Source organism: Scomber scombrus, chromosome 13, assembly GCF_963691925.1.
Source record: "Scomber scombrus chromosome 13, fScoSco1.1, whole genome shotgun sequence".
Classification (NCBI taxonomy): Eukaryota; Metazoa; Chordata; class Actinopteri; order Scombriformes; family Scombridae; genus Scomber; species Scomber scombrus.
In genome coordinates this window covers 21,979,397-22,005,081 of record NC_084982.1, presented here as the reverse complement: position 1 = coordinate 22,005,081, position 25,685 = coordinate 21,979,397, and the positions used below count along the sequence as shown (strand labels likewise).

The following is a 25,685-nucleotide window of genomic DNA, read 5'->3' as shown; positions in this document are numbered from 1 at the left end:
TCAAGTAGATGTCCTTGGTTAAATGATGACATGTGTCCTGTACCTCTAGTATGCGGTCTCCAGACTGCAGGCGTCCGTCTTTAATAGCGGCTCCACGTGGCAGAATGTTTTTGACTAAAATAGGACCGGGGCCATGAACCGAGGAGTCTCTGGTTACCACAGTAAAACCGAGACCTTCCGAACCTGGACACACAAACACAGATGTAAATATGCGCAAAGAAATGAGAACTGAGAGGTGAAGTACAGTCTGCAAGTGAAAGTAGCACTACTAGGCCTACGTTAAGACACAAATATTCTGTATAGTTGTTTACTCCCTGCCTCTATATTTGTCTGTCACATCTTAAAAGTCTCCCAGTCATCCTCCCACACACACAGGCACACACACACACACACACACACACACACACACACACCTTTAACTACTCTTGAGAACTTTAACACAGTGTAGTTGACTCAGCTCCCGACTACATACTGTATATGTGATCATTTAAAGCCTCAGGAGAAAGAGAGTGTGTGAGTGTGTGTGTGTGTGTGTGTGTGTGTGTGTGTGTGTGTGTGTGTGTGTGTGTGTGTGTGTGTGTGTGTGTGTGTGTGTGTGTGTGTGTGTGTGTGTGTATGTGTGCATTGCTTTAAACCCTTTAGCTATAGCTGCTGCTACAGTATCTGCAGGTGTGAAGGTTTAAAAAATGGGTTCAGGTGTGGGGCAGAGAAGATGGAAAAAGAATTGAAGAGGAGAAGAGGAAAGAGTAAACGAGGTATGAGTGTAACACAGCGGAAATGAGGGGTGAATGTTCTGGAAAGAGAAGTGAGGAAGATTAAAATACTAATCAGTAAAAAACATGTGCGCACACACACACACACACACAAACACACACGTGTAAAAAAGCACTCATGAACATGAATGCATGCACACAAAAAGACCACACACAGACACAGGGACCAGTTGTGTGTTTTATAGACCTCATTTAGTCTGGTCTCTTTAGCAGCGCCAAGTCAGCAGTTTGGTCCAGTATGAATTCATATCAGCAGAAATGAACAGATCAATAAAAACTTAATAGACCTCGAAGAGAGGGAATCAGGAAAATGGAAAGAGGAAGGGTGAGAGAAAGGAGAGCCAGCCAGAGAATGGAGACACAGAGTGAAAAGCACTGTCAATGTCATACATCCAGGAAATGAGAAATAAAAAGGGTTAATAATGTGCATTTTAAAATTAAGCGGGTGAGTGTGAAAGAAAATATATAATATATAATATTATATATAATTTATAAAAAATATAAAGAAATAAAAAGAAAGATTACATTTATGCACATACTCTCCACACATCAAAACAATTATAAATATTAATATTATATATATTATATATGTAGAATATGTATTTTAAATATAACCAAACTTTTGAATCTGTAAATGCTCTGTGACTGAGGCTCTGCTGTGTAAACCAAGTGTTCCTCACCTTTCTTTAGGTCAATCCTCAATCTCCGTCCTCCTCTCTTATTGGTCACCAGGCTGGAGAGGGCGGGACTTTTCTTAGAAAGAGGGCTCTCACTCCTTCCCTTGGGGGTCTAAATGGGAAATATAGAACATTTAAGTCGTTTTTAGAGCACTACATTTGAATTTGTTACATTTTTCTTGCAAAATTTCTTGGACTTAAACTGTTTTGCGAACTTTTGAATTGAACTTTTATTTTATTCATAAGACATTTAAAAATGTTTAGAGGTGTGTGAAATAACAGCCTATTACATACAAGTGAGTCATCATTGAGTAAAAATACTGAGATTTGTTTACAGAATTGAAAATGTTGAGTATTTCCTGTTGTAACTTTAATTTAACAAAGAGTAAAACAAAAATCAGTTAAAAAGAGCTATGAAATAAAGATTTTCCAAATGTATCAACTGTACTGACATTCTACTGCTAAAGTCTCTCAAGTGTTTTGCTGCACATCGGCTTCCAACAACAGCAAACAAACAACTCTTTGGTTCTTTGAGCACCAAAAGAGCACCAATTAACTGACTGGATAAACAGATACTAAAGTAGCACTGGGATTTGTTTTTCACCTCCAAGTCAAACACGTGAAGGAAATATGATTTAAAACAACACAACAAATGTAAATACCTGATAAAATTAGGATTTTTTTAATGAAACACCTACATCACAACATCTTTTTTTTTTTGTTAAGTGTAGTTTTTTGTTTAGTTTGTTTCAGTTTGATTATCAGCTGTTGCTAAGTAACTGTTGCCTCAATGCCAGCTGTTTTTTTCAGATGTCAGCCATGTCACCATGTTTATGTTGACGACACAATTACATGTGTTTGAATAAGAAAGACTAAGCAATTCTAAGGAAGAAATCTAATTTTTTTTAAAAATAATAATAATGTGGGATTGATACAGCAATATGTTGTGCCAAAACCCTAAAATCAGGGTTTTTAATACATTCAAGCAATCATACATTTTAGTTCATGAACACATCCAAGTTGTCAATGTCTGGGGAAACATTTAGGCATGTATGTTCTCCAAGAGAGTTCTCAAATTCGTGCAGATAGCTTTTGTTGATTTAACTTCTGGTCCAACGTATCCACTATTTCAATATTTATTTAGTAAATAAAACAATTTTATCCATTGATTTGTATATTTGTCTACTTTTTTTTGTGGAAATCGTTGTAATGATAACTGAGCAAACTCTATCGACTTAGGGAGGCTGCAGAATGTGGTTGACAGCTCTTGTGAAAGTTCATAATGTCAAGATGTCTGTTGAAGTCAGGTTGAAGTTGAATCAGAGCAACTTACACTGGCAGCAGCTTCCATAGTGGCAGTGTCCTCTGCCAATCGCATGGCTGGATTCTCAGAGGGTTTAAACACGGGTTTGGCTTTGACAGGTGGAGGCGGTTCTTTGGTCTTGGTAACTCGAGGGCTGCCGTCAGGGCCGGCGCTGTTGTTAACCAGCTGCCCAATCAGACTCCTCTCATAGCGTTCTCTGTTGGAGGAGGGAATTACTTCCAAACGGACGACTGAGGAGCGCATCGCCTGACGAAACACCTCCTGGGCTCTGCGAGGGTGAAGGAGAGAGAGAGCAAAAGAGGAAAAGAGAGAAAGAGAGAGGTGGGTGATTGGTGCAGAAATGTGAATAGGAGAGGGGAAAAAAAGAAATAAAGTTTCGTTCAACAAGTGGGTAAAGTATGTGTTCTGTATGTAGGACACGTGTATCATTTATTACACTGATTATGCCATTAATCACAATTACATACAGTATAATGTTACCAATCTATGTAACAAGCAAAGTAATTATGGAAGCATGTATAACTCAATTAAGAGAAAAAAGGATTTATTAGAAGATATACGATATAAATCAGATTATAAATGACAAATTAAAAGGCTTCCAATTAATCGCTAATTATCTAAATGGAGTCTTCGATTTTCAGAAAATTATAATACACAGGCTCTATAGATATATATGATATATCTATAGAGCCTGTGTATTATAATTTTCAGATAATTTTTTCATATATATGTTAGGCTGATAAAGATATGTTAACTTCTTACCAGGCATCCAATTTTTGTGCAAAAGCCTGAAAATATTGTACCCAAAATAAGAAGGTTACAGTTATTTAAAACCCAGTCATAACCCTGGTCTCATTTAATAAGTTAATATTTAATTTAACCAAAAAGTCAGAATGAGTATGAGTGATCCTGAAAATAGGCTAAAGTGGGACAGTGTCGCTTAACAGGTTAACTAAATGGATTTCAACTCCATGACTGAGGAGTATCACTACAACTAACAACTGATTTGAGTTGGGGGGTTTTTAAATAAGGGATCTTAAATAAACTGCTGACAACTGCTTATCAGAAGTTACTAGTATGTAGTGTGTGAGATCTTAAATGTCTATAAATCAATTTTAATCTTACAACAATCTTGAAGAAACATAGAAACATAGTAAAGCAGAATATCGAGAACCCGGAGCCCGATTATTACTTTATGTAACCCAAGTACACAGATTTATTAAAAGATCACACTGCTCTCATGTAAGAAAGTAAAACTATTAGTCCTGTCTAATACTGGGATGTATACCATGATATGTCAACTGTATTGTACCACATATAAACTGTATATATCGACTTTTCCCATTTGTCAATGGCTTCTTATGGTGGGTCACTGTGCCGGTTGCTGCTTTTAACCTCATTAAGCTTTGAGATAAACTGAAGGAGACAGAACACAGAGACACGACACCTGTACAGAAGACCATTATTATCACATGATGTATAAAAGAGACAATTTTGCTGAGAATTAGTTTTAATCAGATTATGCTAAGTAAGTTAGAGGGACCATTGTGTCAGGAGCTATAGGTACGAATCATTACTCACCTCAGATAACCAACAGAGAAAATCTGGTTTATTTAAATTTTATTGGGTTACACTCATATTGTTTTCCGCTTAGATTATTATTAGATGCAAAATGATCATAATATTTCCGTAGCTAGAGACTACGTTTAGAGAGTCATTGATAAAGGTAATACACCATTTGATACTTTAATAGATACGCAATAATAATATGAATTTTACATTACTATGAACGGCAGAGTTATGGGCGTAAATCTGTTGATACAATGGCGTTGTGGAGAAGTTTCCATCTCAATTAATCAATCAATCAACCAGTAGAACTCAACTTTACTTAAAGTATTTAAAGTACTGTTGTATATTTTAATGGCACCTATAAAAATAATACTGTGTCTTGGGTATTTAGTTCTTACTTTTGCTCAACACATTACACAAGTAATTAGATGGTGGATGGTCAAAATTACTAATTTATGGAAATGAAAGTATAAAAATGATACCTTTGCTCGCTTGGCTTCACACCACACTGAGGGTTACATTTAAATATATTTAAATATTACTTTGCATATAAATCCAAGGCCAACTTCTGTGAATAATGTACAATGTAAAAATGGTTTGGATGGGGTCTAAGTGTGTGTGTGTTTGGGGTGGGTGGGTGGTCATTTCTTCTTACTCTTCTAAGACAGCATTTGCATATTAATACCATTAAATACTCTAGGCAGTCTGAGCAAATGCTTGTGTCACACCTAGCTGAATGACACTTGTATAGATTTGCATTGTATTAAAACCACAATGCAGTACAATGAAACAACATGTGAGAGCCGTGTGTGTGTTGATGTGTGTATCGGGACTATTGTGCAGAAATGACATCATTATTCTGATTGGACAAGGTGTGGACTCACATTTGTGTAAGAGATATTCTAATCAAGCAGGCTTCCTAAATACAGCTGCCTAACTGGGACAACAGGGGAGTGTGTGTGTGTGTGTGCGTGTGTGTGTGTGTGTGTGTGTGTGTGTGTGTGTGTGTGTGTGTGTGTGTGTGCGTGTGTGCGCGCGTGTGTGTGTGTGTGTGTGTGTGTGTGTGTGTGTGTGTGTGGTGCTCATAGGGATCAGTGGTCTTGTAAATGGCCTACTTACACATATTTCCCTGGACCAAGCTACATACTACAGTATTCACCTGCCATGACAGAACAATACTGGCAATCGTGTGTGCGTGTGTGTGTGTGTGTGTGTGTGCATGTGTGCGTGCGTGCATGTGTGCGTGCGTGCATGTGCTTCACAGACCGCTCTCAAACCTGTCACCATGTACAAATGGCCTTTCTACATATACAAGATTAAAGACCAGTTAGTTTAATTGATAATGAAATTTGTCTGCGTTTACTCAAATACATAAGGATGTTTGTTTTAAGTTGAGTGTGTGTCCGTGTGAGTGTGTGTGTGTGTGCCTATTGGTGTCGGTGAGAGAGTGCACACTGGACTATACACCTGTCTTTGAACAATAGGTGCCACCCCCTCCGGATATAATCCATTTACCTACAGTACAGCATAACATACCTCACATATAATCTCATTACCACACTGAACACTGGACAAGGAGTATTGTGTAGACTGTATAGACATTGTAATGCGCTGTAATCATTAAAACATCCACACTGCTCCTTGTAATCTGTGGCAATCGTTTTTACAGGTGGGTCTTTTGTCATTTTAATGCTCTGTAATCACGTTACATCCCCAAATACTATCATGTTAATGCGTTTCTTTTCGGGGTATTTCAATGACACAGCGAGTAAACTCTACTCAGAAACATCTGGTCTCAAATGAATCTTGTACAAATTTTTCCTGAGAGGAATGAGCAGACACAAAGGCCAATTCTAACAGACACACACCCACACTGATAATTTGGGATGCACCGGTCTCCAAACATCTGCCGAGTGTCTTTTTGGTGTTCTCAGTGATGGCAGTACAACAGTGATATAAACCCTTCTGAATATGGAAAAGGACAAACAAGGTACACAGAAAGACAGCAGGGAAAACCAGAAGAAAAGAGAGGCATGGTCTAGATTCAAAAGGTTTTATATGTTATATGCATCTACCCACATAAACACCTACTATAGAGCTTGTTTTTCCTTTCTTCTTATAATATACTGATAATGTTACATGTTTTTTAAATGTATATTTAAAGGGAGAAATGGAAAACCAAAAATTATTTAAAATATATTGTTGTTTGGTTAGTTTTGGCCATGTCTTAAGTGATCTACAGTAACATGTACATTCACTGCCATTGTATTGGAACACAGGCAGAAATCCTAGAGCCAGATACATTAAAGCAAGGGCAAATAAAACCAAAATGTGCTGCTTGGGTGGACAGAGGTATGTAATAAAATGATTGGTAATTTGGATGAACATGTCCTTTACATAATTAGGACACAGTTATCTTCAAAACCCTAAAAAAACATATAATACATAATAATGTAATATAGAACTTATATTAATTATATAATTTTAAAATATAAAATAAACTCTTCTGTAGTCTTGTTTCTTGACCATAAAAACCAACTGCATATTTATTTATTTTAACTGACACTAGGGTCATTTTCAAGATCTATAGATCAATAATTTCTTTAAACTATGAGCTGGTGTAGAGACGGCTACATTTATTTTATTCTCTATTATCCTCTTGACACACTATTTAAGTCATCTCAGAGGCACAAAACACACAAGCTGTGTTGCACTCACTGGCTGAACGTCTTGTCCATGAGGTCAGTGTTGTTGATCTTGACGATGCACTCGTCCTCCTGGAACAATCCCTCCTTCCTTGATCGACTCTCCTCCTCCACTCCACGGATGTACAGACCGAGAGGCCTGTCAGGAGAGTGAGCAAGGACAGAAAGAGAGGTTACATACTGCATAAATCATTGGGAATGTTTACATAATGTCTACAATGCACCCGTGTATGCGTACACAAGCACATTCTTGTGTCTGAGGGGGGATATAGTGTACTAAGACATGGCTACGTTGTGTCAGAAACACACATACTGTCTGTCGATTACCAATTGTGGATTTCTATAAGTGCTTATATGATCCACATTAAGTGATAATAATCAGTGTAGGAGCACAATGGCCACAAGTTGACTCTGGTACACTGGTAGGATAATCTGAAAGGTGGATAGCCAAGGAAGGTGGAAGACTGGGTGGGCAGGAAGAGCTAATCAAACAGAAAAATACACAGAAAGACTCACCAACACAAAGCTTAACAAAGCAGAGATGACACGGACACACACACACAAGGCTTCAGCTGCCAAAAGAATAAAACTAGGTTAAAAGGTGAAAAGGTGATGGTAAATGGTGGAAAAAGATGGAGGAGGTCTTCAGGAAAAACAGAAGAGGGGGCAGTGAAAGGAGAGACAGCACAAAAGAGAGAGAGAGAGGAATTTAATAAGGAGATTGGCAGGGTCAGGTGAGTCATGAGAACAGCCATAAAAACTCATCCTGCTTTCCTTTAGGAAATCCCCGTCCACTGTCTGACTGTCCCACACCCAAATAAAAGCCCTGCATAGCTGTGCAGTTTTTTTCATTTTCTTCCCTTTTTTTCCATTGCCTGTGTATGTGTGTCTTGTTGTTGCCAGGTCGTGCAGTGCATTGTGCCCTTCTTTCAGGCCCTTCCTTACAAGTGCAGAACAGGATTACCATAATATAACTCCTGTAGCTACACACTGCATCTTGTAAACAGAGCAGGTGTTTTTAAGGTTAGAGGACAGATTTAAGAGCATTTCATCAAAGATATCTGAACACATGCAGGAAAAACCACTCACCGTCCACTGAGGGATGAGCTGTAGGGAACCACATGGATCCCCAGAGGACTGTCCTCTCCCAGGATCTCCACTGTTCTGGTCAGGCTGCGTACACACACACACACACACGCACACACATTTAAACACAAATATACACACAACATAAATCCCACCAGTGGGAGAAAAATAAAATATTTGCTGTCAGTATAGTAAAATCCAACACAGGTTCACAATCTGAAATAAATAAATAAATAAATAAAGGGCAGCTTTGATTTAGCACAACTGCCAGCCAGCCTGTGTGTGTGTGTGTGTGTGTGTGTGTGTGTGTGTGTGTGTGTGTGTGTGTGTGTGTGTGTGTTTGTGTGTGTGTGTGTGTGTGTGTGTGTGTGTGTGTGTGTGTGTGTGTGTGTGTGTGTGTGTGTGTGTGTGTGTGTCTGTGTGTGTGTGTGTGTGTGTGTGTGTTTTGTGGTTTTGAGCAACTAACTGGTACTGGTACAGTATTTTACAGCACATACAGTTCATCTATTTGAAAGCAAGTTCAAGTTAAAGTTCAATGTATTATTTGTCCCAAGATGGGCAATTTGTGCTGCAGCAAGCATGAAAAAACATAAAACATACAACACAACACACAAACATAAAATATCTGACATAAATACAGCACAGGATGCCTGTCTAAGCTCCAATGGAGCAGGCTATAAGTAAGTGCCCATGTAACCTCACAGCATAGAAATAGTAAATGGACAATAAATATTAACAATATAGCAATACACCCTGACACCTGTGACTAGGATTATACTGAACAATCACTGCATGGGTGGTTTGTGATATTTTGATTCTCTCTGTTGTTAAGCTTTGTGGAATTGCACCACATTAACTGTACACAATTCTTGATGGCAAGAACAAGCTGTGTGCCAACTATAAAGACATGGATGAATGAAACTGGAAACCTGCCAACGTTGAACAAGAGGAGCGAATATAAACTAGGCTCATTCTGTTGTCATTATGCATAATGTTGATCCTAGGATGTAGACAAATCACAGCAGCATCATGAATATTGTACAATATTTTACATTTAGGTACTAAGAAGATGAGTTATTGATTTTTTAACAAGACTAGAGGCACTTTATCCTGGACAAAAGTTTTCCTTTTACTTCTGGTCCTGCTGCTATTTATGCTGCCCTTTTTACAAGAGCTGTAAAAATGAAATTATACAGACTGACAGGTAACTCATTAGTTGGACAGTTTTGGTGACTGTCATCCTGCATCATCAGTGCAACACGCACCCATGTGGAAAACCTAAATTCCAGTGACCAACAGTGAGTCATGCAGCACTTTAATTGGTATATTTCTGCTGTCTGGTGTCACAAAGACCTCACAGTAAATAACTGATAATGAGCATTATTAGTATTATTGGACTGAGAGTCAACCGCATGTTACAACAACAAACATGTTTAGAAAGGGGTGTCTTAGCTAACAATATTAAAAGAGGATTACTGTGAGATTGCAATGTCATGCACTGTTAAATGGACTTAATGCACTAAGAAAGTATTTGGAGTATGATATAAGCACATGCCACAGTTTTAACTGCTTCTGTCTGATTGATCAGGGAAAATACCTGAACTAATGGGTTGAAATGCATACATATTAATATAGCTACCAAATCATTTGCATAAATATATACATATAATTTAACAATGTTTAGACAAAGAGGAGGAGGAGGAAGAGGAGGAGGAAGAGGAGGCACATGCACTTTGACCACTCTCTCCTCCTAACTCTGACAGACAGACAGACAGACAGACAGACAGACAGACAGACAGACAGACAGACAGACAGATCACCATGGTGACAAAGTATTCACTACATCTGTCTGTGACACAAGCTAAGATTACCTGGAGGACACACAAAACAGAAAATAAAACATGATTTGCGACTAAAGGAGTTGGACTGGAAGAGATTATAAAGAAAGAGAAAGAACAAAAAAACACAATAACTAAGAAAAAACAGTAGGCAAGGTCTCACAGACAAATAATGCGTGGTGGCAAACAAATACAAACACACAAAGCTGTTGAAGAAAACTTTTCAAAACTACTATTGACACATCACTTTCCATAGATGCATTCACTGTGTTAAAAATACTTTTTTTTAATGTTGTTGTCAAGGACTTAATCCACGTCTGTGAACCCAGCCCTTAGAGAGGGGAATGCCGACTTTCTATTCAAAGTCAACAAAACTAGACTGCTCTGTGAGCGTGTGCACGTGTTTTGTCAGAACTTATTTTGTGCCATTCATCTCTATGGGCTTCTTCCTCTTTTTCAATCTCTCAATGTCTCTGTTTAGTTTGTATTATTCCAAGTGTGTGTCTGCTTTACATTCTGTCTGTGTTTTAATGTGTGCGCATGTTGAAGCCTTTGTTTGTTTGATTAGTTTATCTATCAGAGCACAGCCATTAATCCTCCCATGACCTTCTCTCTGCTCCATGTGTGTGTGTGTGTGTGTGAGTGTGTGTTTTATCCAAGTGAGTTTGTCTGAACTTAGTTTTATGCTCTTTAGTTGCACCCTCTCCTCTCTGTGTCTCTAATGCTGTCTGCCCATTTTGTCTCCCTCTCTCCCTCTCTCTTTCTAGACCATCCATCCATCCCTAAACCACCGTGAACTGATAGCAGTACAGATGCTGATAAACTCCAGAGAGGGTGGTTGATGATGATGGGTGGCACAGGGGAGAAGATGCCAAGTGCAAAAACAAGTTCTCTCTTCCTCTCTTTTGTCTGTCTCTCTCTCTCTCCCAAACACACTCACACACAAACAAAGCCGGTGCTGCCTCATCGCCACTCAGCAAATTTAAGTTAATCCAGACAATAAGAAACAAGGGACTTCACGAGAGGGGAAGCCAGAGGGAAGATGGAAGAGGGAGAATGAAAGCGTAGGAAGGCGAGGAATGGAGAAAAAAAAGAGGGAGGATAGAAAGGAATGGAGACAGAGAAAGTAATGGTGGCAGTGGGGAGGACTGAGTAATATATCAATATTATATCGACATCATGATATGAGTATAGATATCTTATTTTGGATACCACAATATCATGATTTGGCGTAAGTGTTGTCTTTTCCTGGTTTTAAAAGCTGCATTAAAGTGATGTAATTTTCTGAACTTACCAGGCTATTCTAGCTGTTCTATTGCTTTGCTTTAAACACTTTGTCATTCGATCCACATTATTGTATATAATATAATTATATATTAAAAAATATCCTTGTGTAAATATTTTGTGAAAGCATTAATAGTCATCCCTAACCCTAACCTTACAATATTATCGCAATATTGATATCGAGGTATTGCTATAGGCATCAAAAAAATTGTGCCCATATCACCTTGCCCTAGTTAAGGGTAAATGAAGGCTAAAATGTCTCCTGATATCATACCAGATAGACACATTCCAAGCTGGTTTTGTATATATGTTACAACTGGAAAAATGTGTGTCCTTTAAACAGTCAGTGAGATATCACGTTCACGAGAATGGGACAGACATGACGTCACAATGATCTTGACCTTTGACCTTTGACCAGTACAATCTTATCAGGTCATCCATGAGTCCAAGTAGATGTTTGTGCCAAATGTTTAGACATTCTTTAAAGGTGTTGCTGAAATATCATGTTCAGGAAAATAGAAAGGATGTACGGATGGGCGGATGTATGAGGAAAACCTGCCAACGTAATGCCTCAGGCCAAAGCTGTCGCTGGCACAGAGGCATTAAAATCTGTCAATAGGGTTTATCCTCTGGAAACCCTGAATATTTTTTACCACATTTCATATCAATTCTTCCAGCAATTGTTGAGATATTTCAATTCTCAAAAACTGTAGTTGGCCAACTCACCAACCATCTATAGATCCACAGTTGTGGCTAAAAATCACACGGGGTACATAAGAAGAAAAAAAGAGGAGGAAAAGAAGAAAAAGGATAGAGGGAAAAAATAAGAAGAAAAGGAAAAAAAAGGAGGGAGGGGAAAAAACGGTAGGAAGCAAGTGAGGTCTGGAAGCAAGATATAGTGAAATGAAAGGAGGAGGAGGCACTGAATTAATTAGACAAGGCTAATGAATAGCATTAATATGAGAGGAAAAATAACATCCACCCCTCCCTCTATCCCTTCCTGCTGCTCTGCCTCTGATCTCTAACACTCCCACTAGAACACATACACATGCAAGCACTTGAGATCCATTTACATTTCCTTTTTTTTTATTTTTTGTGAGATGTTTGACAGGCTGCATCAATGCAAAAAAAATAAGAAAAAAATTGAAGTGGTGGTGGGGGTGCACAGACAAAATGGGTGAGACTTGAGAAAAAGAGAGAGGGAGCACAATGAGAGCGAACAAGAGACAGTGGTAAAAAGAGCCAAACGCATCGAGAGGGAGAGGGAGAAAAGAGAGAGTAGCGGAGAGAGATGAAGAGAGCAGGTGTTCTCTTTATCCACCTGCCACTTCACTGATCCTCACTATGAAAGACAGAAACACAGAGGAGACCTAACAAAAAACAAAAAGGAGGATGTGCATTACCAAAACCACTCTTCTTCTTCTCACTGCATTCCACCCTCTCATCCATTTTCTTATCCTCTCTCTTTCTCTTTCTCTCTTTTTTTGTCCTATGCTCTCTCACTCTTTTCAAGCTGGTCTTCAAAGTGCAGAGCGCCAAAGACGTAGGGAGCAAAGGGAATGCAAAACAGTAAAAATGTACAATTCTCCTAAATGTTAATGTATGCAAATACACAAACATATTAAAAACGGTAGTTCTTTGATGAATGAATGAGTACACAGTTTATTAGCATCGATAATAACCATCTGTAGATATATATTACATTAACAGGCCTATCCAATTAGCACTGGCACTGTGGTGAATGGATGGCTTGAGTGTTCTTTATGGGATTAACACTAACGATAAGCAGACAACTGTTTGGGTGTTCATGGTTTGTTGTAGTGGGTTTGAAGCACCGAAGACATGATGAAGGTTGACTTGTACTGGAGGTGTGTTGATATATTATCTATAGCTTCCAGTCATGTTCACTTTTGAAGAACTATTGTGCCAAAGCCCTGTTGTTACTCCCTACTGGCCTGGAGTCCAAAAGCCCAAATAACTTCAAAAGTTGCAGTAAAACACTAATTTTGGCTCCAACAAATACCTTATTGGAAGTATTAATTGTGTGGAAGGTAATGATGTGAAAAGGGAAAAGTAATTGCGACACATCAAAGAGTTAGAATTAATATTGTGTACATGCTGATATAGAGTCACATCCAACAAATATGCAGCCTGCTAAATTTGGCAATCTTTTCTGAGAGCCTATTGATCCAAATATGGAAGGTCCTGGTTCTAATGTATCAAGTTCATTGTGTAAGCTAGGAGTGTGGGATATATATTGTCTACAATAATATATTAATTGTTGTTTTAACAAGCTGAAGTTATTGACTATGTCCTTCACTTTGCCAAAAACAATCAAAAACAGCCTTGAGTGTCCAAATCTGCAAGCCATCAATTCAACTTTGATGGCCAACTACAGTATGTATTCATTGTATTAAGATGTGCTTTATCGGGATAGGTATCATTATCGCCCAGCCAGCTCAAATTGTTGATATGATATGAAAGTTTAAATCAATCCTAACACTGAGCGACCCAATCAGCTAGATCTCTTAACTAGAGAAGACTTCTAACTCTGCTGGAATTGTGGGAACTAAAAAGACACTCAGCCCACAAGTGATGGTACAGCAGTTTTACAAAGTGGTGGATCTTTCCTTACTTCTTACTTTACAGTGCAAGATCAGCTTGCACACAAACACCAGTCTGCTGAGAACAGACAGGTTTACGTTTGGTCGTTAGGCTCTTTGCTAATAAGAAAGATAGTTTAGCAAATCCAATCTGTCAGAACTCAAAATCAAATCAAGAATAGCAAACCAGAGAAAGCATGAACTAAAAGGAAGAAACAAAGGAATGAGGGGAGGGAGAAAATGATAGATGAATGAATACAGAGCAAGTATCTCAAAACTATGAGAACAGGAATCCTCACCAATGATTCATGGAGACGTTAGATCGGAAAATAAGACATATATAACAACTCTTTAGCCTAAAACCCCTTACAAACCCAGTTTGCCTTGTGCATGAAGTGAAACCTATTTACCTTTTCACCTCCTGGTTTCTAAAACCCGTCCAAAAACACAGCCTTATTTCACAAAGAAATATAATGTGCCAGCAATGCTATTTCAATAAACCAACACTCATATAAACACTCATATAAAGCCACACACACACACATTCATTTAATGTATGCTTTACTGTACTAATATTTATAGCTGCGTTCCTTTAGTCATTTTGGACTTTTTTGCAATTTCAAGGATCGTTTCCCCGGCGACCACAAAAACCATTACATCACTTTTACATTACTCACAGCTGAGATGGTTTGTGTGTGAGTGTGTGTGTGCACGAGGAGATATATTTGCACAAAACAAAAACTGAGAGAATGAAATTAATGAGATCGGGTGTTGTCTTAAGTTATTATATTTACATTCACTGCATAGCACTGAACTGTACAATAACAAAAGTGTGGTAAAACTCACATTTCCAACGCCTCTAATTCACTTCCATTTAGATGGTTACTTTAATCAGAATTTACTTCCCATTATTAATTCAGGTGACAGGATTGTGTATCCCAGTAACTCAATGTCACACTTTGAATGTGATACAGCTCAATAGATACAAGAGAAAGAAACAAGTCTCTTCAGTCATTGCCCTAACCTTGAACAGCAAGTGCCTTTATGCAATCTACAATGAATATGAGTGAATATGAGTATGCATGTGTGTGCATGTGTGTGTGATCTAATCTCTGTGCTCTGTAGTTGCAGCTGGTTGCTATGGAGAGAGCATAAAACAGCTGCTGAGGTCAGGCATTATTCTCTCCACAAAGCTGTAATTCTCTCTCCCCGCATGCACTCTTTACAGATTAACAACATATTATTTTGTTTTACTATTTATGAATTAACTGTGCCCATACTGACCTGTTGATTTCTAAAACAAAGAATGATACAAATCCATTAACAGAGGTCAGTGTTGTCATACACACTGCTTTACAACTGACCCATTCACTGCCTGGGGTTGGCCACATTCAGGCCATTTTTGAGTTATAAAACTCTGTCCCTGAGTATTATAAACTGCTGTGCAGCATTGTGGCATCTAATAGACCTTCAATTTAGAATTCACATATTTGTTACTAAAATCGGGCTTCCTGGGTGGTATTTCATGCCTCACCGGTATACCTGAAGCAATACATGCCCACTAACGCAGCCCAAGGCTGTTTACAGTCTGAATGCCTTCTTAGTCATACTATTGACGTATCTGGCTTTGGTTTAGCTGTTTGGGCACTTTGGTTATGTAAGTCTCCTGGATAATTTAATTTGTGCCGATGGCCAGTAGTCTCTATTATTGTGTTTTTTTTTATTTATTCTGTGACATTGTTAGACATCACACTCAACAGTGTCCATCAAGCGAAGCAACACAACTGCTCACACAAATTGAAACATTAGAAGTATAAAGACAAGTAGGGCTGCAACTAACGATTATTTACATCATCAAGTAATCTGTAAAATTGTTACAGCCCTACAGACAAGTGTAAGTGTCCACCATGTGAGCAGCTCTGTCGGGCTGTTCTGTGGCGGTGTCAGACGAACCAGCCACAGAAAACCAGTGAAGAAGAAATGGCATTCTACTGTATTTCCATTTCTGCAGTGACTTCCTGAAATGTATTTATTGCATGCAGATTACAACAATTCAGCAAGAGAAAGGTGGTAGATAACTACTGCACGTTTAACTCAATAGATACTAAAGTAGACATTAAAGATAACAATACTCGCATGAAGTCGTTCGCCATCGTTGTTACTGTCATTGCTTTTCGTCTTCCAATGAAAGGCAGCGCCACTGCCACCATCTACTTAATCACCAAAGCTCCATTTACGCCATAAACACTACACCGCTATGCCATCGTTTCCAGATTTACACAGATTTACAAAGTCTGTGGAGGCTGTTTTGGAAAAGCTCTGTTTCTGTTGTGGAATAGAGCTGTATCTCAGCTATGAAGTTTGTGAGTTAATTATCACAGTATCTCTGTATTATATACATACAAGAATAATACGCAGGTTATAATAAATACTATAATCAAATAATGGCTTATATAGAAGGGTCACTGCTGTTTTCTAGCCCTGATTAAAAAAAAAAAAAGAAAGATATATTGAAATGTGTTATGCAACATGAGAGAAAGACTTGAGGCTAAATACTGAAGGGAAACTGTCAGTGAGCAGTAATGTAGAGATGGGCGTTTTAAACTGAGCTAGGACTGCAATAATGCAGAAAACACAAATATTCTGGTAAATTGAACGGTCCAAGAGGTAACACAAGCAAACATCTTAACATGAGCAATGCCTTTTACTGATTATTCATAGGTGCTTAGCATGTGCTTTGATCTCCATTGGTCTACATTTATGTTACATGTATGTTAACTGCCTGTCCTTTCTCTTGGTTAAAAGGAATCAGCCTGGCATCATATTGTCCGGCCCCTCAGACTGCAAAAATAAGCTCACAGACACACACACACACACACACACACACACACTGACTGAAATGGCCCACGGGAGACATAGGGTATTCTGCACCCCCAACACTTAATTATGTAGCACTCATTAGTGTTTGTATGTGTGCTATGTGTTCAGTTGTGTCTGCCTGTAAAAAAAAAAAAAAAAAAAAGTGTTTGTAGCTATTTATTTATGTGCCTGTGTGTGGATGCCAGTTTACGCTGGTCTGTCGGTGCATGTGTGAGTGCATGCGTGTATGTGCATGTGTGTGTATGTGTGTATGTGTGCGACCCTGACCCTGTTTTGGCAGTCTTTTGTAGTGGGCTAATGATGGAGAGTTTCTACACTAACTGTATCTGTTAAGGCCTTGATCTAGATTAAAATACAGCTTTAATGAAGAGAAAGTAGGACAGAAACACACACACACAAACATCAATAAACATGTATGGAGACAAACACACACATAAAAAAACAACTACCCTCTCAACTACATAATATACAGACAGAGAGATAGAGTTACTTATTGAGGAAATGTAATCAAACACAACATGGCAGTTTATTAACATAAACAATCAGCACAAATAATTACAAATAATCCACATGGACAAAAGTTAACTCTCCCACACACACAAACACAAAAACACACTGACCTGCCATTGAAGGTATGTTTGCCTTGGGGTTTTTCCACCCCTGCTGGCCTCTCCACAGCAGGACTGGCCGCCTGCAGAGAACACACACAGAATAGATTTCCTGTAAGTCAGTAAACAGCATTTGGAGAGGAGACAATAAAAAGAACACATCCAATCTGTCAGAAAGTGGAGTAGTCCATGGATGAAGGAGAGGAAAAACATTATGAGAGATAACATTCATGTGGATGGATGAACTAATAAACAGCATAAATCAACAAAAAAGCTGTACATGAGTGAGTAACAGGAGCAATAAAGGAGCTCCCTCTGTTTTGATTTTGGGCTTTTAATATGCTACACCTAATATGAAATCCTGAGCTTAACAACTATGTCTTTGCTAATTTGAAAGATGGGGGAGTATATAAAGGGAATGAATGAATAGATGAGTGAGGGAGCTGCTAAATTGATGGATGGATGATGGAAAAATATCAATTAATATTTGAAGGAAAGAAGAGAGTGTTGTCAAGCAGTAATAAATAACACTGTCAATGAGCATGATAACTCAGAGAGAGATAGAAGGTGTGAAAAGAAAGAAAGAGTGTAAATGTGAGCCAAGGGAGCTCTAATTATTACTTTATAAAATGACACAGGGCTGGCAATACGTGTGTGTGATTGCTGTGTTAGCGATACAGGGAGGTGAGCTCCGCAAGGACAAGATTTCATACCCCATGGTAAAAGAGTGATGAATGATCTAATACTCAACCTGAGTATGCGCGTATGATTGCAGGTGATTTTTCCGCCTCTCATTACTCCTTTATTTGTTAGTCCAAAGAGTTGACACCACACACATAAATATGTTTTTCGATTTAACACAATCAGAAGAAGCCTGCAACAAACCCCACCTTTTTGAAGCTAATAATATTTAAAGACGTTTATCATTTTGTAGCTTTTAAACACTATGAAGCAGAAGTATTGATTTAATTGATCTATAGAGACAAAAGGGCCTGATGTCGCCTCTGCACCAGCTGCTTGTCTACTAGCTTCTGAATCTCATTGCAAACTCTTATTGAGGGGTGTTTCTATCTGTTTTTGTGGTTAATTAACCATATTCTAAGATAAATGAGTGCCTTCAACAGTACTTATTGTAATTAATAATGCCTTCAGTGTGAAACAATAATGTATCTACTTGCATTAAAAAACAGCTCCAATCTAATTTTACATATACATAAAAACATAATAATAAAGGAAATAGTTAATGGACTGCATTAATATAGCACCTTTATAGTCTTAAAACCACTCATACACTGATGGCAGAGGCTGCTATGCAAGGCACCAACCTGCTCAGCAAGACCTGATCTAATCTAATGCACAGTCAGACACACACTGCTGGCACAACCATCGGGAGCAATGTGGGGTTCAGTATCTTGCCCAAGGACAGTTCGACATGCCGACTGGAGGAGCCAGGGATCAAACCGCCGATCTTCCAATTAGTGGATGACCAGCTCTACCTTCTGAGCCACTACTGCCGGAGGTCATTATAAATGTTGGTTTTCTCATGAATCCACGATATCCTTTGACACTCCTCTAATTTAATCTTTCAAATATTTTAGCTGTAATTCTCTTGTCTTAAAAATTTCATTTTTAACACCACAGTAAGGTTACAGCCACGTATGGATAAGCTGCACTGACTCGACTCACCCCTTCTGTTAAGCTGATGACATAAGCTCTTGGGCCTGTGGAAAATGGTTTTCACTGAAGGCAGCTTAAGAATAAACATTAGATAAAAAACAATATTATGTCTTTTTTTTAATTTAACAGGCTTATTTAGACATATGGAGAAAACTGCACAACATATTTAGTAAGGTTATTTTCCATGGATTACTTATACTTCCATGGTTATCTTTATTATCTTAAATGTCGATTAGATTTAGAACGAGATTTTCCAACTTCTACAACAGAACCATCTATAGTCATTTATGTGGCCGTTATGGGGCTTGGCTAGTTTGTCACAGTAGATTGCATTATATACTAAGGTTTCCTCCAACTGCTTACAATGTAATGCACTGAAACACATCACAAACTACTGCCACAAGAACTTAATCGCCACTCTCATCACAAATCTAGGCATCAGGGGTTAGTTCAGATGTCATGACATCAAATTCACGTAAGACATACATTAATTTGGCTCCCACAAGAAGTAAAGTATACAAATGGATTTATTGGTATTTATTAGTCAGCATAACTTGTAATTATAGAATATTTAAATGTTGGCAGAGTTATATGGGGTATATCTAAAGACACTTAGAATGAGATGAAATGTGCACAAAGATTAGAATACCCTTTTTCCTAAAATTGGGTGTAATGAACTGATTTGTAATCATTCAAACAAGCTTTACAAGCTTGCTTAAAAGCTGTTTATTCCCCTCTGTCTATTAGTGTTGTCTTCATCACTTATATTGTGTGTTTATGTCTTTATTTTCATGCCATAATTGCCTCAGAATGTGTATTGTATATACAGTCTTTTCACTCCTTTAAAGTTGATTTTCTTACTTTTTTGTTTAAATATTTTGACTGTAAACCACTTTGAAAATGCCTTTAAACATGAATTACATTGTATAAATAAATTGCCTTGCATTGATCATTGTAGCAGAACGTCTGGCAGAATAATCAGATCAGCCATTCAATCCTAATCTGCATGTGTCTTCATGTTAACATGTGCTGGTGGATATCTGAGCTTAGGCATGTACCTCTGTGTATATCGAATAGTCTCTGAGCGCACATGTTTGTGAGCATATGCACACAAACACACACAGTTCAATAAGGCTCAATGTTAGTCGTATGCACTAATGGACTCTTAACATGACCTCTCACCTCTGACCTCTCACCCTATTGCCATATGACCTACACCACCTGTCAGACAAAGAGAAGAGGAAAGGAAAGAAACAGAGGCAAAGACAGATGAGTAATGAAGAGAAAGATGTCAAAGAGCAGGAGAGATTTAGGCAACAGCTGAAGACGTGCAAAACTTTAGGAACAAGGAATCAGAGACAACGGCTGACGAGAGGAGACGGTAGAAGGTGAGACTCGATAGTAAATATAGTGGTGAATGACAGACGGCAGATACTTCAAACAAATGTTTGGGGTTTGGTGGCTTGGAAATAAATTAGTCTGGCCTAGCTGCATATGCTGTCATGTGAGCTTAATTAATAACGGGGTGACAGGTAACATTAATTATCCTAACCCCTTTGTCATAAAAACAGCCACTGATACATTAATTGGAAAGTCTTTTGGTGCTTAATTGTATGTCTCATTTAATACCTGCATGTAGAACCAGTCTCTGTCTCACTTCCTTTGAAGACCAAGATATTAATTACAAAGGCCAGCAACATATGTTCCTTACCAATGGGTAATTCATAACAAGTAAATTAATTGGAATGAATTAAAGTGTCATATTATTTTCTTAAGGAGATAAAGGACTGGCTGAGCATGAATTTCCTTCAGTTAAACAGCAGCAAAAATGAAGCTCTTGTTGTTGGCACTAACACACCAAATTCAGTCATCCCCCATACTTCATCTCATCTTTGACAACCAGGACATCCTCCTTAATAAGATATTAATGCAAAACGTCTTTCTACCATCTCAAATACATCTCTGAACTCTGCCCTTCTGTAACCGTGTCAGATGCAGAGAAATGTTTTCTATGTCTTTATCTTCTCAAGACTGGACTACTACAATACACTCATCACATGGATCTCTGTCAGGAGCATCCATAAGCTCTGGTATATTAAGGTCAACACTGGAAGGATCCTGATTCAAAGACATGAACATACAACACATATTCTGTTTTCACTACACTTCTCTCCTTCAGAATTGACTACAAAGTCCTGCTACTTACATAGAAATCAATCAACGGGTATGCATCTCACTACCTACAGGAACTGATCATACCACAAACCTCTAACCTGCACTCTCAGTTCTGCCAGCTGCTTGCTCCTCGAGGCTCCCAGTACTACATTCTGCACCATGGAGGGTCGAGCCCTCTGCTCTGCTGCACCACGCTTGTCTTCCTAACCATCTGAGGACAGCACAGACCCCAGTCTCGTTTAAAAAAAGACCTAAAAACCTTCCTATCCATGGAGGCTTGTTTATTCTAACTTATTATAATTATTAGTATTAGTATTATCATTATCATTATTATTATATTCTTTATGTTGTGTGTTATATGTTATTAATACTGTAGCACTTTGAGTTTCACTATGAATGAAAAGTGTGGTACAAATTAAATGTTTTATTTTTAATTACTATTACAATATTGGTATTAATATCATAGATATTATTGAAACATTTAAATTTGTTGGAAAGTTAAGTCTTTATTTTGCTTAAAAAACGTGTTTTATTTCATTTTTAGGCACTAAGCATTGGAAAATTACATATAACTGAACACTTTTAACACTTATACATAACCGACTTCCGTGGATTTGAAACCAATTGCACAATTATGGTTATTTTAATTAATTAACTTGATTACTTATTATTAATATGTTCAACATTAGCAAATGCCCCAGTGTTTTGGAAATTCAAAGGTTCAAATGTCATATTTCAACATCCATAAACCTTTTATTGCGTCTAATTTATTTAAGAGGAAATCAAAAAGATACTTATTAGATGACACATATTTAAAATAAACATATTAAGGACAACTCTAGAGAAAAATAATACTTTAGTCAGCTAACTTTGGACAGCTCGGTCGATACTTGTGTGCATTAGTGGCCCTCTAGAAAAATTGGAGAATAGGGAAGCAGATTTTCCATTTTAACTCAATGATGGATAATCCTACCTTGACTAACTATGCTTATAATAAATGGGCTGCAAGCAGTTGGTCTTCTCAGTCCAATCTAATAATTGCTAAAAGCAGCAAAAAAAGAGTGAACTATTAGTGATATTACTAATTACTGAATAACCAATCAAGCTAAGTGTTCCCTGAAAACGCTCTCAGAGTATGATAAATTAATAGGAATGCAATGCTGAAAAGTTTGTGTGTATGCGTATGGTGTGTGTGTGTGTGTGTGTGTGTGTGTGTGTGTGTAGCTATTTGTGTGTATGTGTGTGTGTGTGTGTGTGTCCATCTGTATGAAAATGATAAACCTAAGGTAATCTATCTTAAAATATCTCTTTGCATATGTGGGTGATGAATTGAAATGAACATGTGTTTTGATAAATACTGTATCAAAGGGACAGAAGGCTGAAAAGTGAAGTTAATAAAGATATATTCCAAACATAAAACACTGTCTATTAATAATAATCAATGAATAAAACTTTTCTTATATTGTATAATTCTTCAAGCATCACTAGCGAGGCCTGGAGAGTTCCTGTTATATTGCTACATTGGTACATATCAGATTTATTTGGCATACTTGATGATGAGTTTAGTTCGCTAAATGCACACATAAGCTTCAGGGGAAGGCACAGGAAAGGCTCATATATGAATAAGTTAATTCACACAAACCTCTGCATATACAAACACCTACTGGCACACAAAATTGCTTCACTGATATACATGCATACAGACTGACAGCACAAAACCCACGGCACGCGCACACACACACACACACACACACACACACACACACACACACACACACACACACACACACACACACACACACACACACACACACACACACACACACACACACACACACACACACACACACACACTAAGGTGTAGGATTATAAATAAGTGCTGTATAGCCTTATTAGCCCCAGTAGTATTCTAGGCAAGAGCAAATAGTCCCAGCCTGATTATCACACCGTAACTAACCTGGAACTGTGTGTATGTGTGTGTGTGTGTGTGTGTGTGTGTGTGTGTGTGTGTGTGTGTGTGTGTGTGTGTGTGTGTGTGTGTGTGTGTGTGTGTGTGTGTGTGTGTGTGTGTGTGTGTGTGTGTGTGTCTGTCATAGGCAACTTTCGGGGGCTTATTTCAGACTTGGGACCAGTTAATTGGTGGTGGCTTGTCCAATTGGGGACAAAATATGTGTCCCATATTAGCAAAAAATAATAATTTTTGGGTGAGTATTTAAGGTTAGGGTTAAGTAAAGGTTAGGGTAAGGTTGAGGTTAGGGTTAGGTGGTTAGCAGTGGTGATAGTTAAAGTTAGGGCCCAAAAGTGACCATGAACTGATATGTGTCTGTGTGTGCGTAGTCTGTCATAGGCTACTCTTTGGGACAAATTTCCGACTTAAGACCAGTTACCTGAGGAAGGCTTGTGCAATTGTGCACAAATCCATGTACCCAATTGGTGAAAAGCTGATTTTTGGGTCAGTGGTTATGTTAAGGGTAAAGGTTAGGCAAATACGGTTAAACTGAGGATGAGTCTGAATGTATATAAGTCTATGTAATATGCCCAAAAGTGACCATGATCTGAAGTATGTGTGTGTGAGTGTGTGTCTGTGTGTGCGCCTTTGTGCGTATGTGTGTGTGTGTGTGTGTGTGTGTGTGTGTGTGTGTGTGTGTGTGTGTGTGTGTGTGTGTGTGTGTGTGTGTGTGTGTGTGTGTGTGTGTGTGTGTGTGTTGTGGAGCGTGACAGAAAGTGAGACAGGGAAAGAGAGAGTGATTTTGTGGCTCACTGTACTCATTTGTGCCTGGCATTTAGAACGGAATAGCTGCACCAGTAAATCTTTCTGGATTGAAATTAAATAAAGAGAGGGGACAGATAGTGGGAGAAAAGACACAGAGAGAGGAGGAAGACAGAGAATTACTGCAAGAGGAGTACTTTTTACCCCTCATCGCTCTCACCAAAAGGCCAAGTGACAATTTGAACAATTACTCGGAGCCATTACCTCTGTCTGAACCTGGCTGGTTGAGAAGAGAAGGACCTTTGAGCGAGTGACAGAGTGGGGTTGTGTGTGTGTGTGTGTGTGTGTGTGAGAGAGAGAGAGACAGAGAGAGAGTGTTTGTGAGGGTAAAAGAGAGAAAGAAACAGGGAAAGATAGTGACATACACAAAAAAAGGCATAGTGGCAGAAAATTCTGCATGAGGAGAAGACAAAAACACAAAAAGAAAAATACCTTTATTGACAGTAATCAGAGTCATTCCCCGCTCCAACACTAAAGTGGTAGTTACTGCAGCACAGCAGGTGTGAGACGAAGGCAAATTCAGAGGAAAACATTTGGTACTGAAGTCCATCAAGTAAGAAAAAAAGTATTGAGAGATTTTTTTAACATGATTGTTATCATGGATTGACTAAAACATTTAATTTTGCTTCTCCACTGTAAACCTCCATTCTCTCCCTCAAACAAAACACATCTTTTAATCACCTGGTGTCTTAATGTAATCACTTAAAGGGAAAGTTTGGGTTTTTTTCAACCTTGACCCTATTTTCCCAACTTTTTGTGTCTTCATGACTAATGGGGACAACTTTTTTTTAAAACTGGTTGAGTATTTAATGAGAACGCCCACAGGCATTGTGCCTCATCAATGTACGTCTTCTAAAAGTGCCTTTTTTTGCCACTGTTATTATACATGCCGGTTAACATTATGGAAAAGATCATACAGAGAAATAATTTGTTTGTTGTTGTGTCCAACGTTATTTATTACATATTTTGTTGTTTTATTAGTGCAATTTTTGGGGTATTTTAATTTTTTTTTTTTTTTTTTTCTGTGGATAGATACAGACATGTTTTATGTTATGTGTAGCTGTCTTGACTGTGGATGTAGCTGCCGTAACTAAATGTATCTATCTATCTATCTATCTATCTACTCAAGTCTCGCTCAAAGAGAAGTCTCATTCTGTAATCTCGCAAGAGCTAAGTATTCAGCAAAGACTTTGATCATCTTTAAGATAACCCTAAATTGCACTTTCTGTACTCCAATACAACAAATTCCTCCAGGCACTCCTTTCTCCAACTCTTTCATATCCACTCTGAATATTTAGCCAATTTCAAAACTAACAATAACTCTCACAAGATTTCAGAACAAGACTTCTCCTTGTGCGAGACTCAGTTGGACTCATGTGATTTGTTAATGATATCAAAAACAGAAAATCCACAGCCATATCTGTTAATAAGACAACAGATACAGCATTTGTTGTTTAGCTTTACAGCCAATATACCTGCTGTATAGTCACAAACGTATTAGGTCGCAACGTTAAGCAGAGAGACTGTCCACCTCTGAGATCCAATCACTTTCCCCAATAGGTCTGAACCTTGCAAACAGGTTGTTCTGCAGGGAAATTGACAGTGGGTAAAAGAAGATATGTTTGTCCAGTGTGAGACCTCAAGGGAAGAAGACTCTCCACTCAGGAGCCCAATCAGGCGTGGAGTTCCTTTAACCAGCGAACTTGAGGGATTTGT

General features: G+C 38.2%; 1 protein-coding gene across 1 annotated transcript in view; it reads right to left on the bottom strand.

Moving 5' to 3' along the window:
• The window catches only part of LOC133992635 (partitioning defective 3 homolog B-like), a gene marked incomplete at its 3' end in the record, with an annotated part of 152,272 nt that overhangs the window by 55,461 nt on the left and 71,126 nt on the right, over positions 1–25,685 (bottom strand). The window contains 6 exon segments of the mRNA XM_062431320.1: positions 44–183; positions 1,454–1,562; positions 2,784–3,042; positions 7,062–7,187; positions 8,138–8,221; positions 17,360–17,430. Coding sequence (XP_062287304.1) covers positions 44–183; positions 1,454–1,562; positions 2,784–3,042; positions 7,062–7,187; positions 8,138–8,221; positions 17,360–17,430 — 789 coding nt within the window.